A 16,885-nucleotide genomic window follows, 5' to 3' on the forward strand; every position below is an offset into this window, starting at 1 on the left:
TAGAGCAAAGAGCAGGCCAGCATAGAAAAGGACGGATACGAGCGGCGATTACGAGCAGAGTCCTCGGGTCTTTCGTGCTCCGTGTGTAGACAACTTTAGACGTGTGATTTTCTACGCCTTTGTCCTGTCCCACCGAGAGTCCGGGTGTTGTGTGAAATTCCAAGGATGATGGAGGGTGATCTCTTTCGTTCTAACTAGGTCGAACCGTCACGTCCGTGCCTGACTACCTAGCTAGCCATCAATGCATCCTCGACAAGCCATCCATCCCGCACTGATCCTCTGACTTCCCAACAGGACGGCAATGCGATGCCCTTGGCCCTTTCGGTCATGTCTAGTTCAATTCGTTTGATCTTGTATCGTGTCATTACAAAGCCTAGACACTCCATACTCTCACCAGCCCATTTTGTTGATTTGCGTTTCAGTAATCGGTCATAGGAAAACGGAAACAATTCTTTTCTGCCGTCGCTCTGGCTGTGGTTGCCTTCCACGGTTCTCCTACCCTTCCGGCCACTTGATGCGAGCTTTCTTGTAACAAAAGACTTTTAGTTCTTCTTGGGCTTCTTGTTCTTCTTGCCGATTTCAGTGAAGGGCATCGCTGCAGGGTGAGAAGACAAACTGTTAGCCAGAGTCCAATGTCCAAAAATGATCTGCCTGGCAAGGTACGGGAATGAATGATTCCTTGAGGCGTCGGGTCTCTCAGCCCCAATGATTCGAGGGTTTGACGCTTCCCAGCTCCCTCCTCACTTCTGCCAGTTGGTCTCTTTCCGGTCGACCCCCGTGTGTCTCTGATTCACGCCATTCCAGTTCCGATGCACCCAGAATTCCCAAAAACAACGAATTCGATAGCTGCGCGGGGTATGGCCAAACTTACTAGGTGGGAGACTCTGCTTGATCTTGTCTGCTTTGTCGGAGTCCTTGAGGATGAGGGTGTACAGGTACCGCTTGCACCGGATCTTCATCTTGATGTCCTTTGACTTGGGGGATTTCTTGAGGCGCGCGCCTATATGCCGTAATAACCGAATTAGCAGATGATCAGAACAATCTCTTCACTGTATAGCAAATATTGCCGTTGCGCCTGTCCACGAATGCGTGGACTTGGGGTAACGTATTCAGGGCAGCGAGCGGCCGAGGATGGACAGGACACTGTGTAGATCCAACAGACTCTATCGAGCGCAAGAGGACTAGCGACGCAGTCCCTAGGCTTGGAAGGCGAGATATTGAGGGAAGCACAGCAGCTTCGGGAGACGTTTGGGGCCGCACCTTTGGCATCCTTTCTGCGGGCAATTTCGAGGAATTGCTTGATATCCGTGACTTCGGAAGGCATCTTGAAGGACCTGTGTGGTCGGCGAGGGGCAATGTGAACGACAAAGATGAGGTGGTGCGTTGTCGACTTGAACTCGCTGAGACAGTTCCCAATCGCAGTTTCCGTACGGGCTGCTTGTCAAAACTGAAAATGCGATTGTGGGCGGGGAATCCTCGGCGGCTCACTAGCGCCCCGGAGTTTGTCGGATATAAACCTCGTGCTTGACGAGGCTGAAGGCCACATGTCAGTCGCCACGAGGCTGCTGACGGGGTACTGCTGCTGCAGGATATCACCCATATTCTTCAGTGATGATTGCTACCAATACTGTGATGTGCGGGGAATATCTGTCCTTGTACACTTATCGGTCGGTTCTTTCCACGCTCAAGGCCAACCAAAATACGCAGACGTATAGTGCATGCTATTGTCAGCAGTAAGTCTGCACATAACAGGGGTATCTTTGTCTCGTCTATTGTCTCGTAAGTCGCTCTCATGAAACACTCTGTATTGAGTAGCTGTCTCAGCAAATGCACATTCCAATCTTCAGAACCATCATGTGTGACTCCGACTCCAGCAGTCCCGACACACCTGCTTTCCTCGAAGTGGACTATTTCTTGCTCAAGCCCTTCAACCACTTTGGCAGCTTCTTCTTTCCCTCTCCGCTCCCTTCACTTGTCTCCTTGGTCCCCACATTGACTTTGATGCCCGGCTCCTCATCAGCCGCGACATCCACGGTTGGGAGATCCTGCACTTTCACTTCTTGAGCCTGCTCCCTCAACTCCACCTTCAGAACAGACTTTACACTTCGCGCTTGAATGCTCGCTCTGTGATCATCCCATTGAAATGTGACTAGGACTCGACCTTTGAGCTGAAGGTCTTTGATTAATTTCTTGCCGCTGTCGTCTGGGATGACTTCATTTTTCCCTCTGATACCGGGATTTCGAAGCATGAAAGCCTCTGATCGGTACTGCTCTTCTAGACACTCTCGAACAAAGCCGTAGAGATCTGCTGCGGTATCGGCCGGTTCGAATCTGGCACTGACGGCACTCTGATCGGGAAACCGGACTTTGATCTCGACTTCCTTTACTGCCGCCCATTTGGCCGCTTCTTCTTCGGCTTGGGCTGCAAGCTCGGCTTCTGTCGGTAATCGGACGTTTCTTGAGTTCTGCTGCAACAGTTTTTGGTGGACCTGGGCGTGTTCTACCGTCGGCGTATAGTCCGATTCATTGTGAGACATCATGGCGGCGGACGGAGTGGATGAGCTTGGCGGCCGGAAGACGGAGACGGGACGACTTGTTGACGAAGTCACAGTTTCGGGTTGTGAGGGTAATGATGCGGATGTTTCTTGTTGAGGCTGAGGAGCTGGCTGCGAAGGCCGCTCCTCTTTCCACTCTGGCTGTGTCTCGGCTGATCCAGCCGGTGTCTCTCTTGAGGATGGAGTCTCTTGTTGGCGCGGCGGTTGGGCACCTGTTCCCTCGACTGAATCGAAATAGCTTTGTATTTGAGCCATGGCCTCTTCTAGAGGAGTTTCGGTCGTCCGGAAACTCAACCTCAAAAGAGCCGAGCCGCTGTTGAGACCCAGTTGTGCTAGAGACTTTTGTAGGTCCGTAAACGACGCCAATTCTCTATTCATGACCTGTATCACCGGCTGTTCGTAATACAGTCTGCCCGCACCGCCACTGCCTTGACTCACAGCTGGTACCCCTCTGGCAGTGAAATTCCAGGGACCGCTAGCACCTCCCCCCGCGACGCCGGCTTCGAATTTCCTGAGCACAAGCCATAGTGTGGTTGAACTAGGGAACTTGTCCGTGAGTCTGGCATTGGGTACACCTCTTGCTTCTGATTCCGGGAGTTGCAAGGCTATTGAAACGACGCCGGCGGATTTGGAGAGTTGAACCAGTTCTAGTTTTGCGCCTGATGACAGACCCGAAAGTCGAATCGTTCTGGAGATGTCGACAGGTTTGTTATTATGTCTGCAAAGGAACCGTTAGTCAACCTTGTGGTGCGTGGCGTGACCAGAGCGAACTCACTTCAATCCATATTGAGCAGCGTTGACCCCCAACTTCGTGCACGCCTCTTCGAGAACCTCACTGAGGTTCTTGCCCGGGGTAGTCTTGATCGTGGCCCTTCGAGCCGTCGAGTCTATCACCACTACGTGAGAAGCCATGGTAGATCGTCAGGCGACTGCCTGGTGGGGTAGCGTAGAGGGAGTCTCTCTTATGTTGCGTGGAAGGTGGACAGTGACTGTGTTGGTCGGGCGTTGGAAGCCGAATAGATTGTTCAGTAGAAGTGTCTAGAAGTGTTGCGGCGACCGGATTAGGTCGTGGGTGTAATGTGCATAGAATGGGTTGGATGCTGCCCTGGGCTTTACTAACGACTCCGCAGGGGCGGCGAAGATGAGCATCGCAGGCGTGCGCAGGCAAGCAGGTCGGCGTCATGGCGGAGGAATTAGCTAAGCTGGCCGCCCATTGGGCCCTGTAGCTCTTAGCGCCATCTTCTCCAGTTTGAGCCTCACTCGGGCATCAGCCTTGTGCCTGCGGAAACGCGTTTGCATTTTGTGCCTGCGCATCCCTCTCCGACTTTCGAGATCAGTATCCCAGGCCCTGTCAATCACATCCACCACCAACTTGACGCTCTATTGTCTGACCCCCCTAATTCCTCTGCTTCTAATCTGATCGAATCTTTCGCTTCCACAAGATGGTAAGTAATCTTCAGCATCAAAATGCCAACGGAATTCAATGCTAACCAATCCACCACAGAGCTCTCCATTCGACATCAGTACTGTCTCCCCTTGCCTCTCTTCTTTTACACCCTCTGACTTATATCCCAGATGGCGGCGCGTGCGTTGCAATGGTCGGCAAGGACTGTGTTGCCATAGCTTGCGACTTGCGACTGGGCATGCAGGCGTTGACGGTGTCCAACAACTTCCCCAAGATCTTCAACTATGCTCCCAGCGTCTTTCTCGGATTGACGGGTCTGGCGACCGACGTACAGACAGTCAGCGACACCTTCCGATACAAGGTCAACATGTATCGACTACGCGAAGAACGAAACATTTCCCCTCAGACACTGGCCAACCTTGTCAGCAGTTCACTGTACGAGAAGCGGTTTGGACCTTGGTTTGTGAGCCCAGTGCTTGCAGGGATAAATCATACAACGGGCAAACCCTTCATCTGCGGGTTCGACAGTATAGGCTGCATTGATTTTGCAAAGGATTTTATCGTGTCGGGCACGGCGAGCGACCAACTATTCGGGACGTGTGAAGGACTGTGGGAGCCGGATCTGGTGAGCCACATCCAACATCCATGCGGAATAGAGTCCTGCATTTCACGGCATACCCTATCTTCCTCCGCTGTTTCCCAGATCTCAAATCTAACAATGCTTGATACCAGGAACCCGAGGACCTCTTCGAAACCATTTCCCAAGCCCTGCTAAACGCCGTGGACAGAGACGCTCTGTCGGGATGGGGTGCTCACGTCTACATCATCGAGAAGGACAAGGTGACCAAGAGACTCCTCAAGGGGCGGCAAGACTAGAGTAGACTAGACTACCGGGTCCTCGAGTCTGTGTCGTGTGTGGAAAGGGACGCAGATGGTGGATGGATGGTCCGGGCACGTGCGCGAACAGCATATGGCATATGGAAAACGGCAAACGGCAAATGGCGTTCCTATGGCTCTCCCTGAATGGAACACTTGGGGCGTTGTGATCGCTCTGTCTCTTCCTGTTTCTTTTCCTTGCCCTTCCCTTTTTTCCTTCTCTTTCTCCCTGCACCCCCTTCTCGGTGGAACATGACGTTCGTCAAGCTAGCCAGCTAGTCGCTGGGGAAAGACTCCTATGCTCCTCGCCCTCGGCTGGCTGACCATCTCGCCATCTTACTGTCTGACCGTCCATCCGTCTTGAGAGACAAGGAACCGAAACACACGGGTGAGGAGGGAAAGGGCATACATGGCTATGTGTGCCGTAAGTACCTCGTACCTAGGGGGCCGGGGATGTCTGAAAGACGGACCTCCCGTTGAAAGGACTAGAGTACGTACTGGGTACCTACTAAACAACACCTTCCAAAGGAGAGGGTCAGGCAAGAGAGAAGCGGGAGAACCAGAAGACAGTACTGCGACAGAGAGGACAAGTTTTGCTTTTTCTACCATTGTTGTCCGTCATTCATGGCTTCTCTTGACCCATCTCTCTATCCATCCATACCTGGCTGCGCCTCTCCCCCCTCGTTGTCTGTCTTCTCTGATTGTCGTCCTTGCCACCCTCCCAACTTTACTTCCCGACCCGAATCTTGCCCTTCCCACCCACCACCCCATCGAGCGCATCGTCCCAGCTACCTTTGATCGCCCCACAGATAGTCTCCATGGTGACTTCGTCGCAGATACTTTCGACCAGACCCTCCCATTTCTCATCGCCAGGGGGGAGGGCGTCGTCTCCTTGAGCGTTCCCGACACCGTCACCATCGCTGCCGCGTCGCGCCATGCCCAGGTCCACGAGCCTGCCTAGCACGCCTGGCTCGTTGATGGCGGACTTCAACGCCCTGGCGTCTGCGAGGATCTGGGCCTCGAGCTCGGTGACGAGCGACTGGATCTCGGAGACCGCCTCCTTGGAGACCGATCCGGGAGAAGTCGCCTTGGAGGATTTTGCGGGCTTTTGCGCTTTCTTGGACACGAGGGAGGTGAGGTTGGCAATGACCTGCAACGTCTCGAGTTGCGTGACGCTTCCGTGCAGGTCTTCCCAGGTTGGCACCCGGATTCCTGCGACGTCCGATCCAGCAGGACCGTCCTTGCGGCTTGTAAGGGCGGAGGAGAGCCAGGTTTTGAGGTCCGAGAAGAGATCTGGAAGGGTTTTGGTATTGTTCTGTTGAGATGCAGCAGCCATGTTGGCGCTCCCTTCTTTGAACAGAGTTATCACCTGGGCGAGAATCTTGTGGCATTCTAGATTGGCCAGTTCAAATTGTGTCATTTCCGTCGATAGATCATCTGTAGCGGGCCAGGATACATGTTGCTGCGCCTGTTTCAGATTCTCGTACGTCGTAGCGGCCAGGGAAGTCTGCGACGCCGTCTCTGCTTTCAGATAGGTGGCTATGTTGTCGAAAAGCGCCATGGCGTGAATCCATCTCTCTTTTGGGAGAGGTCCGCATCGAAAGCCCGCCAGCAGCTGCCCATCATCTTTGCGATAGCTGGGCATATACCCGAAATCCCGCTTGTCGACAAGCGGCTTTGAGGAATCTGTCAATGGTAAGACCGTGTGGTCATCAGGCTCTCCTCGCCATCGTCGGACCTTCCGTTCCTCGATGGCATAGATCTGCTTGTTCATGCTCCTCTCAATCTCCGACCGCATCTTGACGCTGTTGTAGATGTTGGAGTAGCTGTTGAACCTCAACCCCTCGCGGATTCCACGCACCAAGGCGCCATCCGCGTTCTCAAGAACCGTGAGTCCTGTTTCGAGGGCCAAAAGTGGTTCGAAATCTTGCTGCAGTTCCGTACCCGAGGCGGGGTGTAACGACGATATCCTCGTGAGGATCAAATGTCCCACTGTTTCCCACTGGAGATTTTTGACGCTGAGTTTCACAAAGTTCTCCATCCCTAAAGACAGCAGTCCGAGATGGGACTGGAGCTGAACAAGCAGGATCGTCAGAATGTAGTAGTCTTCGAATTTTGAGCGGGCGACTTGAAGAAGTATGAGGGCAAACAGAACGATGGAAGGAGAGCTTTTGCCGTTGGCAAGTCGGAGGATTGCCAGCACCGCGAGAAGGGCAGCCTCCGGGCATGAAGGGCTCTCGGACAGTGATGTCTGGTATATCTGCAGTGCTCTGTGCGCGAAATCTAGAAGATCCGATCTGGAGGCGTCGGGTGGGAGTGTGCTGTACGCGAGCTTGAGGTCGAACAGCTTTGCTAGATTCCCTTCGTGGCCAGAGACTATTTGCTTGAATCGGTCGAAGTGAGGGGTGTCAAGCTGCCGAAGAGGCTCCTTTAAATCATCGAAACAAAACCCTTTGGATGAAAACGCTTCAAAATACTCCTTGCAAGTTTCCAGCAGGTCATCCTGCTCAGCCCCATCGTTCTGGCTTTGCTGAAGATTCAGCTTTGCGAGGTAAGCCGCGCGGACAATTGGCCGGGTGCTGCAAACAGATTCGAGGAGCTCTTTGGATTTCGCTTCCAGCCTGTATGAACGTCAGCGACATGTCATCCACGTGTGGTCTTCTGAGCTTCCTGACCCATCGGCTCCCGACGATTTCGATCGTGATTTGAGCCAGAGGTTCCATATCCGATCATCTGACTGGTATTCAGACTCGGACAGCAGATCCTGGCACACCTTGAATGCCTCGTCCCATTGCTCCGAGGCTTCCAAAGACTCGAGCAGCAGAGACAGCACCAATTGCGGGTCGCGTTTGCCGACTCGGGACGCCATGTTCAGCGACTGTCCCTGCAAGAGCTTGACCGTCTCTCCCACATGGCCCGTGGAGTTGAAGACCTGTGCCAGTAACGCAATCTCCTCCGGTTCCGAGATCGCCTTTCCTGGGGATGATGCTTGCGCCTGCTGGCACGTCAGATCTTTCCAACGCCTTCTACCAAGACCGGTCTCAGGCTCACATCATTCATAGGTATGGCCTCAGCGGCTTTCGAGATCATGCGATACGCAAGCGTCCCGAACAAGGTGCGGTCCTTGTCCGGGAGGTCTGGTTGCATATGTATCAGATAGCACATGAGGATATTCCAGAACTCGTAGTCTCGTTCCTTGGAGAAGGAATTTCGCAAACCCATGGTGGCCTGTCGGATATTGGGGCCCCCCATGTCAGCCAGTTCCCCTTTCTTGCTTGTGTTGTGCGGTGGAATGGTTTTTGTGTTCTTGGTTATTTCTTTTTCTGGTCTTCACACCTTTTGAGCACTCTTCCAGTTGTTGTCTGCAACTGCTTGGTTGAGCCATCTCATGTACAAGTCCTTATCATCCTTTCTGGCGCCGAGGGCTCGCTCCCAGAGTTTGGGGCTCTCTTCGTCGTGGAGTGACAGGGTCTTGAGCGCATGTTGGAGTTGGTAGATGGCTTCTGGCTCTGTAATGGCGGGCGTGCGCTTGCAGAGGTCCAAGACCTCCTCTCGACCTCGGTCATGTTGAGTCTTGTCCGGCTGGTTTACCAGGACGAAGGCTTTCAAGGCCTTTTGCCGCGAGGTTAGAGAGAGTGCTCACGAAGTGAGTGAGACGGGAGAACCCTCACCAGAAACCTGTCAGAGCGTTCGCCTTTCTTGAACCATTTGTCGCAAAGTTGCAGGGCCTGCTTCCAGTTGGCACTCGCAATGGCATCTTGGATCGGCCGTATTCTTCGCTCGCTGACACTCGGATCGGACATTATTCGTGGGATGACGGGGCCATGCCTCGAGAAGAAATTACGAGCGCGAAGTTGCGATGCGGGGAAATTTGTGTGGACAAGGCTGAAATGCAAGAAGATTTGCGGAACCTGCCAACGGAGATCTGGTGAGCTTCACGTATTGGCTACCACAGACCCAGGCCGGCTCTGCGCACTCTCTGAACCGGGAGTATTCGAGTGGAAAGCAGATACATCTCTCAGCGCTTCTACCTAATCTTACAATGCCGTCGACCACTGATCAGCGTTCGTACCATGTTGAGCCGCTGATGTATACAGAGTACTCCCACGCTATGCTTCGACAGAGGGTATCAATTCTGCTTTTGTACAGTCCTCCTGTTTCCCACCCAGAGACACCAAGGAGCATGACCGGTGCTCACCCAAACCACGAACCTGCCTCCGCCCTCCGTTTGGCAGTCTGATCGTTTTCGTCAGTGTTTTTGCGCAAAGCGGTTGAACCTGAGCTTTTGTCATACCCATTCTTTTTTACAGTCGCGGTAAGCTCTGTCCGTGTAAACCCTGCTGTCAGCCTAGATCTCTGAGGCCGCTGTTCGCGCTCGACGCAGTCCCATCGCTGCCCGACCAGACCACCCTGAAGACGGGCTTGTTGTCGTCTCTTTCTGCGCGTGGTCCCGCTCCTGTTGCAAAGGGGGAAACGCACTTAAAGTAGTCCTGGCACATCTCCCTGTCTCCTTTGTTTCGGTGCATGCATTTTATACTCTTGTTCGCAAACTCCTGGCAGGGGTCGTAGTACTCGGAGCTTCGTTTCCTGAAGCAACTCGTTAGTTCGACCTCACGTCTTTGCATGCGCGAAATCGAAACAATGCGCATACCCTTGAAAGGTCGCTTTTGATTTCTCCCAGGCATCCGACTGGGGTTCTGAAGAAGCAGCCTGGTCGGATTGCGCCGAAGTAGCCATGATGGCGTTAGGGTGAGGGCAGTGGTGGTTGCTGGAGTCCGCGGTAGCTGCAGGGTGCTTGATGCCAAGGTGTGGTCGAACTGCTCGCCCGCTCAGGCCCGTTGCGGTCGAGGGTGACGCCGCCCTGTGCTCACCCGTCCGAGGCCTGAAACGCCAGGCCCTTTCAGACACATCGCATCTAGCCATCTCTCAACATGGGTCAATTTCTGCAATAACATCTCCCCGTCCGCAAATAGCTAAAGAGGATTGGCACGTTATGTGGGCAAGAACACACTTGATGTGCGCATATGCCGACACAGAACAGAACAGAACAGAACAGAACAGACAGAACAGCTCTGCCCCGTCCTGGTGGCACATTCAGCAGTCCTCCAAGTACCCGCCGTGGTCATGTCAATCGTTGGCGGTCTATTGATATCCGGCACGATAATCAGCTTCGGCCGCAGGAATATATGATGATGTTGAGGAGAGCGTAGGGAGTGTGAGGAGCAAAGGACGCTCGCGGCGAAGGTGTCAGCGGTTCGCGGCGTATCCACCGTGAGGAAGTTCGAAAAGTGGCAGCACAATGAGACCTCTCATACTCCTGTTCAGGCGGTCAGGGAACTTGATCACTGACGACGGTCGGGAGGAATCTGTTGCGAAGAGGCACCGACTTCACCATGTTGTGCAGGGCCTTTGCCATGGCTGGAAGCCAGGCTACCCCCATCGCTTGACAGATATCTCTGCCGGATCATTTCGATGCCTTCGTGACACCTCCTGAAAGCTGACTGTCCCCATCTCGTCTGGATCAATGAGGACCCGACACGATCTCAAAACTTTCGCAGTAGAGCAGGCTATTACTGCGCTTCGTGTGGGTTCCCGAAAGTCTTATTATGACATTTATACATTTTGTTGTTGTTGTCTATGACTCTATGTAGCTTTCGCGAAATTAGTTTTGGATGTCGCCATCTAGTTGTACTCGAGTCGTATATCGTGTATGTGTATGAAACCCCCAATTCGTGTACTGCCCTTCATTATGACCCTTCATTATAACCCTTCATACCTTCTCAATATTGCTTTTGTCGTCAACGGCATACTGATCGACGGCGCTGACAATATGCGGGTTGAGGACGAAAGGTAAGCTGCAATGACAGACAATCATCAGAGCCATTGGAACGATCGCCACAGGTTGTGTAATCCTCCATGCCAGTGGTGCAAACAACGCCATGTATATCACGCCACCAGCGAGTGGAATCATGACAAGGTACATGTATTTGAACTTGCTCACAATCTTTGGGATCTCCTTGAAGAAGTTTGAATTCTCGACTTCCTTCTTGGTCATCTCCCAGGTCATTTCGTACCCGACGATGTGGGCGATCAAAGCTTTGTTGACGTGAAAGCTGAGGCCATAGAAGTAGAAGCAGTACATCGGCTGCCACCTGAAATTTTCCCAGAGCGAACCAAAGAATGATCGTTCGCCGATGCGGAATCGCATAATGGCTAGGGCGATGTTGCTGAGGATCCAGAACACCAGGACCACGGAGAGAAAGATGGACCAGGAGGAGGTGTAAAATTTGTCCAGTTCATTCCAGTAAAGGCCAACCAGAACATAGTTGGCAATAGTGTAGAAGAAGCCGCTACCGATGGCATAATCTGTGAGACAAGGGTGTCAGCTCGTAAGTTCACTATCCGCAAGTGACAATACTCACATGAAGTCATGTATGATATAATGCTGAGCTTCGAAGACCAATGCATATCGCAAAACAAAAATTTCCTGAAAAGCCGAGTGAAGGGTCCTCTCCAGAGCCAGGTCCAAATGGGATTGAACAAGAGTTCACTGTCGCCGTAAGAGTATCTTTCCCATCGACTGATTTCATCGTATATCGTAAGAGAGACTTGCTCCTTGAACTCGTCTTGATGATAGGAAGCGTATCGAGTGACCCAGTTGGCGCTTTGAAGTCGAATGCTCATGTTGAAATCCTCGGAAATGTGATATTCAGACCAGTACATGACATAGTTCGGATCACCCGTATCTATTGCGACGTCTTGGAGCGCTTTCCAGCGCACGAAAGCGTTGTGGCCGACGAAGGGGGCGCATTCACCATTGCTGACTTGGAACCGAATCTGCGCGTAACACATTTTGGCAAAATAAGTAGCACCGTTCTCGAAAAAGTCGCCCGAAACTTGATACACAGAGGTGTGGTGCTGAACGATGGCGACTTCTGGCGAGAGGAACATTTCTGCTGCTCCATTGATGAGGCAATCCCGGGGCTTTGGACCCGTCAGCTCAATACTCGCAACCAGGTATCCATGGACTTACAACCCGAGTATCGGAATCACACATCAGGATGACTTCACCTATACGGATGTTTCCAGCGGCTTTGACTCGACTATCCTTAGCCAGTTCTTCGGTCAAAGCTTGGTGATAGAGAACGTCCTCTTCCGCCGGGTCGATGAAGACTGGGCTTCCATCTCTGACTTTGCTGTGGGCATGCACGAGTTTTGTGAGAGTTCGCTCGACTCTGTTGGCAAAATTCATGCAGAAGTTCGAATTTGAGGCTTTCTTGAATCGCCCGGTACGAAAGTATCCGTTCTCGCCGTTCATTGGTCGGGCTACCCAGCTGTGGTGAAAGTCAGTAAAGGAGTTGCCAGACAGCTGTGTATGACGTTTACCCAATGTTGTTGGCTTCGTACCATTCGATACGAGCTTGAGCGGCAGCAGGGTCGCTATGAAGGAGGTATCCGAGGCCATCATCCGTGATGAAAATATTGGCCTTTCCTCCTTTCAACTCGTAGTCTGAGACTGCAGCCATCAGACTTCGGACCGTGGGGATAACGACCAGCTCTAGTGACTCCTTGTAAACAGCCATTTGTATTGTGACTCGTGGAGGAGTAAATCCTTGATCATACGCTTGCTTGAGGTTTGGCCTGTTGCTTGAGAAGAATCGTGTGTTGGTGAAAAGGCCCGTGATGGGTCCGAAAAGCTGGAAGGCATAAGTCATCAGAGACAGAGAGAAGAACATAGCCACGATTAGGGTGAGTGGCTCGAAGGCAATCCAGACGAAACGCATGCGATCGCCGTCTGTCAGCATCTCGAGGACGAGATGAGATGTGGTGTAGCCGAATATGAGGAAGACCAGGAAGAATATCGAACAAGCCATGATGATTGCGCCATAGAGCCTTACTGGGCGGTCGAGGGATTCTTTTTCGAGCTCTTGTTCTTCCAAATCCGAGATCTCTGTGACTTCGGTTGTGAATCTGTCCCTCTTCGATTTGTTCCACACGCTTAGAGAACTCGCAGTCAAAGCCCTGGATGTGTGATGGGCGGCGGTGAAAGGAGTATCCCCCCATATCTAATGTTCAATCAGCACTCTTCTGGCTGGCAGACAACACACACCAGTCTCGGTTGTCGGAACTCACTAGTTTCATCAATTCCTCTTCCGTGGCGACCGCTTGTTGCAACAGCTTGTCAACTTCGTCATGCCATACTAGAAGAATTCTCTCGCTTCTGATTAATGCTGCGTAGGGAAATCTTCGTGCCTGAGCAAGCCCAATTCGCATGAGGTTGGCCATGCAGTCGACGACTTGGAGATCCAGGCCATCACCAAGCATGATTCCATGATCTTCGTCACCAATGACATCGAAGATGGCCTCTGTCGAATCCGTAGCAATGGCAAAAGCTGCCTGAACGCCCAGTTTCGCAACCGTGCGAACCAGCGATTCTGGGAGGTCCTGTGGCTCGACGCTGTAGGTGCCATTGGATTGACGCAGGAGGACACCGAGTGGCCTTTTTGGCAGGTTGATGTCGAACCAACCATTGGCAGTACCTTTTCCATGAAGGAACTTTGTCATCTACGCCTCGATTGTTAGCTCAGCTTTCCTAGCATTTGCGCAAGCTCTTACCGTTCGGTGCCTCAGTGCTTCATCGAAGTTGGCTTTGTCCAGGCGCCTGCTCTGGTGGCTTGACACGGACACACCTGAAGAGTTCGGCTGCGAGAAATGCAGATATTGAGGCCTCGCCAGAGGCGTAGACGCACCTGTCTCCGAGAGTGCAGCCATCGTCGGTGTTGGTGGTAGAAGCAAAGAAGCTTGGTCTGTACATCAGCCTGACACGTCGAGTGCACCGAGCCTTGTCAAAAAATAAGAACGGTGAACTACTGATGAACCGAGAAGATTTGTTTACCGACCGAGACGGTGGCTTTTCGCTATCTCCCGCCCTGGCCACCATCCAGGGAGACCCGTGAGTGCGAAGCGTAGACTTCCCGCATGTCCGTCACGTACTTTGTCCGGATGCATGGTTCTGCTCGCCGTCGGCCATCGTCGCGTCCTGCATTGTGTGATTTGAACGGCATGGTGGCGTGCATCTAGCTCAGCCGTTCAACGCAGCGTTGAGGTTGGCAAATCTCAGCCTGCCGTGATGATTGGATGTGTTCTAACTGCAGGAACAAGACCTGAGATCCACCTCGGCGTGCTAAGATCCGGACATGGAGGCTTCCGCAGCTTAAACCTGGAGATCTCGTGGCTAAGACTTTCTGGGCTGAGACACTGCATGGTGTCATGGCGTCGAACGGACCTCGTCACGTACGGACAATCTCTGGGGCTGGCTATTCATGGACCTCTGGGACCTCTGGGACCTCGGGGCTGCGACACGGCCGTGACAGCACATTGTCAGCTCGCCACGCACAACCCAGGGGGTAAATCCAGGGTCATCATCGATAGGGCGGTGGCTCTGCCTGCTTTACCAATGATATCTCACAGTCAGAGGATCGTCACCTCGGGTCTGCACTGCTCAGCGACATTGTATCAGCCTTCTCCGGCAACATGGCCTAGCACTTGCCTCATGTGCGATAGGAATGTTCTCTATCTTGTTGGAAACCTGGTTTCCCGCTCCTCGCTAACGGGGTTTAATTTCACGGCCAACTTCTGAACCGTCCCGATTGAACATTGGACAGGGTTCATGCACCGAGAGTAATATTGTGGCTGGCATGGCTGGCATGGCTGGACATCCGCCTCCAATAACGCGGGATCAACGTTTCCAGAGCTAGTTTCGCACACCGGTCTCGTTCAGCCAACACCGAGTACTAATCTAGAGTTTGAGTGACACTGCCGGGGCGAAAGGCTACTCCCACTTCTGCGCGTCGAGCACATGTCTCACGAGAACAGTCTGTAAGAGCACATGAAAGTCGCCACCCATGCCGATCGATTTGGGTGAACTGCCAACAACAGCTCGACGCAAAAGTTGAATGCCGCTACGTTATCATTGTCTCGCAGCCACCTTGACGGCTTTTGTGTGTCAGTCAGTCTCGAGCAAAGACGAGAGAGAAGAAGATGACGTCGCCGATCGCAAACTCTCATGACCCCGACTTCCTCTATGCAGCGCATCAAGCAAGTCATCCAAGTCCCCAGACGCCAAGCAACAGCAACAACGAGGTCGCATCGATAGAGAACTATGGCTACAATCGTACCCGAGACGGTTCCGAGGAGGATCTCTTCCGAGGCCTCAACAGCTATCGTGTGAGCGGTATGCGCCACCATGAGTTCAAGACGTATTTGCTGGACGGAAAGTTAGTTGCTCTTCCATCTGTTCTCCTCTCTAACTATTCGAGCATCATTGACATGAAGCAGGATTGAGAAACCTTGGACTGCGGACAAGAAATACAAAGCGCCTCGCAAGGGCAATTGGTATATCCTTGGAGGGCTTCTCCTTGCGATAGCTGTCAGCGCTGTTGTGAACTGGAGGATCGCGGTCGGCGTTCCCCACCACGAGGTTCGGCTTCCCATTTGCGTCTGACTGTGGTTCACTGACACGGCGTTTTCCTTTGCAGTATTGTCTAGTCTTGGACGATTCCTTCAGCACCCTCGATAAATCCATCTGGAGCCATGAAGTCCAACTTGACGGGTTTGGTACGGGCTCATTCGACTGGACAACAACTGATGGCCGAAACGCCTTTACTGATGGAGATGGACTTCACATCGTTCCCACTTTCACAACTGCCACGACCGATATTACTGAAGGCGAAATACACAATGGGTCAGTAGTTGCACGGCCCCTGGGCTGCTGAAAGATGCTAACCTGTGGATCAGTTATCATCTGAACTTGGGCCAGTCAAAAAATGGTGACGGTTCATGCACAGCCAACAAAACTGCCGAATACTATGCCGATGAATGCAGCAGGAACTCCAACATTTCCTCCCACACAATCATCAACCCCGTGAGATCAGCACGCCTTACTACGCAAGGTGCAAAATCGATCCGGTATGGTCGTGTTGAAGTCGTGGCCAAGGTGCCAAAGGGCGATTGGCTCTGGCCGGCAATCTGGATGATGCCCGAAGATTCTGTATATGGAATCTGGCCGCTGAGTGGCGAGATTGATATCATGGAAAGTCGCGGTAACGCACGTGGCTACAGAAACGGCGGAAGAGAGACAGTCTCAAGCACGATCCATTGGGGTGAGCGAAACGCAGTCTCGGTTTCGAGCGTTAATCTTTGTTGAACTGAAACACGGCAGGTATCTCGTGGAAGACGGACAACTTCTTCAGAACCACACAAAAGCACACAATTCAAAGAACCGACTATTCCGAAGGCTTCCATACCTTCGGTCTGGAGTGGTCAGAAGATTACCTTTACACATGGGTCGACAATCGACTGCAGCAAGTTCTTTACGTCGACTTCACGAAACAGGATCTCTGGCAACGCGGCCATTTCCAAGGTGACTACGAAAATTCGACTGAATTGACCAACCCCTGGTTCAACGGAAACAAGAATGCACCTTTCGATCAAAAATTCTACCTGATTCTCAATGTTGCGGTCGGGAGTCGCAATGGCTGGTTCTCGTACGTTTTGGACTGGGGCAGCCTTGCCTCTGTGTTTCACCATCGCTGACACATGTTATACAGGGACGGAGTTGGTAGCAAGCCATGGGTTGACGGAAGAGATTCTGCCGCCTCTGACTTCTACGGCGGTGAGTCCAGTGTGACCTGTTGCCTCTCACAATCTATGCTGACACGTCAATTAGCCAGATCGTCGTGGGAACCGAGCTGGGGAACGGGAAACGAACGCGGTCTGACGGTCAAGAATGTCAAAATGTGGCAGCAAGGTAAATGTAGCACATAGAACACAAATGGGATGTAGACTAGAACACACATGGGAGGTAGACTAGCACACGATTGGGATGGACACAATGGGAGCGCATTTTCGAGCCTTGGTTATATATGCTTAAATAAAGACGTAAGTCCACCCCCTCCACCATTTCGTCAACAACAATAAACTCCCTCACCATTACCACCACCACTACTACCACCACCACTACTACCACCACCACTACTACCACCACCAC

At 52.5% G+C, this 16,885-nt stretch overlaps 7 protein-coding genes across 12 annotated transcripts; 2 read left to right on the forward strand and 5 right to left on the reverse strand.

Moving 5' to 3' along the window:
- Positions 1-22: 22 nt before the first annotated feature.
- PV07_09386 (uncharacterized protein) lies at positions 23-1,440 on the reverse strand. The gene is made up of 3 exons (XM_016396635.1): positions 1,261-1,440; positions 872-1,000; positions 23-595 (listed from the first exon to the last, which is right to left on the reverse strand). The coding sequence occupies exons 1-3, from the start codon at positions 1,322-1,324 to the stop codon at positions 543-545; spliced, it is 246 nt and encodes an 81-aa protein (XP_016246491.1). The 5' UTR covers positions 1,325-1,440; the 3' UTR covers positions 23-542.
- A 199-nt stretch (positions 1,441-1,639) lies between these two features.
- Positions 1,640-3,685, reverse strand: PV07_09387 (uncharacterized protein). The gene is made up of 2 exons (XM_016396636.1): positions 3,331-3,685; positions 1,640-3,273 (listed from the first exon to the last, which is right to left on the reverse strand). The coding sequence occupies exons 1-2, from the start codon at positions 3,465-3,467 to the stop codon at positions 1,908-1,910; spliced, it is 1,503 nt and encodes a 500-aa protein (XP_016246492.1). The 5' UTR covers positions 3,468-3,685; the 3' UTR covers positions 1,640-1,907.
- Positions 3,686-3,848: 163 nt separating this feature from the next.
- PV07_09388 (proteasome subunit beta type-3) lies at positions 3,849-5,493 on the forward strand. Its single transcript, XM_016396637.1, has 4 exons — positions 3,849-4,000; positions 4,060-4,078; positions 4,131-4,585; positions 4,693-5,493. The coding sequence occupies exons 1-4, from the start codon at positions 3,998-4,000 to the stop codon at positions 4,834-4,836; spliced, it is 621 nt and encodes a 206-aa protein (XP_016246493.1). The 5' UTR covers positions 3,849-3,997; the 3' UTR covers positions 4,837-5,493.
- PV07_09389 lies at positions 5,184-8,715 on the reverse strand. Of its 4 annotated transcripts, XM_016396638.1 has the most exons (5): positions 8,508-8,715; positions 8,173-8,448; positions 7,888-8,064; positions 7,512-7,831; positions 5,184-7,457 (listed from the first exon to the last, which is right to left on the reverse strand). In XM_016396638.1, the coding sequence occupies exons 1-5, from the start codon at positions 8,637-8,639 to the stop codon at positions 5,564-5,566; spliced, it is 2,799 nt and encodes a 932-aa protein (XP_016246494.1). In that variant the 5' UTR covers positions 8,640-8,715; the 3' UTR covers positions 5,184-5,563. The 4 variants fall into 4 exon arrangements, with proteins under 4 accessions (XP_016246494.1, XP_016246495.1, XP_016246497.1 ...); XM_016396639.1 differs by having other exon boundaries at positions 7,888-8,448; XM_016396641.1 differs by having other exon boundaries at positions 7,512-8,448.
- Positions 8,702-9,616, reverse strand: PV07_09390. Of its 2 annotated transcripts, XM_016396643.1 has the most exons (4): positions 9,488-9,616; positions 9,316-9,423; positions 9,131-9,158; positions 8,702-9,072 (listed from the first exon to the last, which is right to left on the reverse strand). In XM_016396643.1, the coding sequence occupies exons 1-4, from the start codon at positions 9,571-9,573 to the stop codon at positions 9,031-9,033; spliced, it is 264 nt and encodes an 87-aa protein (XP_016246499.1). In that variant the 5' UTR covers positions 9,574-9,616; the 3' UTR covers positions 8,702-9,030. The 2 variants fall into 2 exon arrangements, with proteins under 2 accessions (XP_016246499.1, XP_016246498.1); XM_016396642.1 differs by having other exon boundaries at positions 9,131-9,423.
- Positions 9,617-10,471: 855 nt separating this feature from the next.
- On the reverse strand, positions 10,472-13,759 carry PV07_09391 (the record flags this gene model as incomplete). Of its 2 annotated transcripts, XM_016396644.1 has the most annotated exons (7): positions 13,737-13,759; positions 13,453-13,678; positions 12,970-13,401; positions 12,223-12,902; positions 11,870-12,170; positions 11,259-11,820; positions 10,472-11,202 (listed from the first exon to the last, which is right to left on the reverse strand). In XM_016396644.1, exons 2-7 carry the CDS (start codon positions 13,606-13,608, stop codon positions 10,607-10,609), a joined length of 2,727 nt encoding a protein of 908 aa, XP_016246500.1. In that variant the 5' UTR covers positions 13,609-13,678; positions 13,737-13,759. The 2 variants fall into 2 exon arrangements, with proteins under 2 accessions (XP_016246500.1, XP_016246501.1); XM_016396645.1 differs by lacking the exon at positions 13,737-13,759 and having other exon boundaries at positions 10,607-11,202; positions 13,453-13,701.
- An 869-nt stretch (positions 13,760-14,628) lies between these two features.
- Positions 14,629-16,662, forward strand: PV07_09392 (uncharacterized protein; the record flags this gene model as incomplete). The annotated part of the gene is made up of 7 exons (XM_016396646.1): positions 14,629-15,113; positions 15,175-15,316; positions 15,375-15,580; positions 15,634-16,012; positions 16,072-16,382; positions 16,446-16,510; positions 16,565-16,662. The coding sequence occupies exons 1-7, from the start codon at positions 14,878-14,880 to the stop codon at positions 16,660-16,662; spliced, it is 1,437 nt and encodes a 478-aa protein (XP_016246502.1). The 5' UTR covers positions 14,629-14,877.
- Between the last annotated feature and the right edge of the window lie 223 nt (positions 16,663-16,885).

Source organism: Cladophialophora immunda (genome assembly GCF_000835495.1).
Source record: "Cladophialophora immunda strain CBS 83496 unplaced genomic scaffold supercont1.5, whole genome shotgun sequence".
Classification (NCBI taxonomy): Eukaryota; Fungi; Ascomycota; class Eurotiomycetes; order Chaetothyriales; family Herpotrichiellaceae; genus Cladophialophora; species Cladophialophora immunda.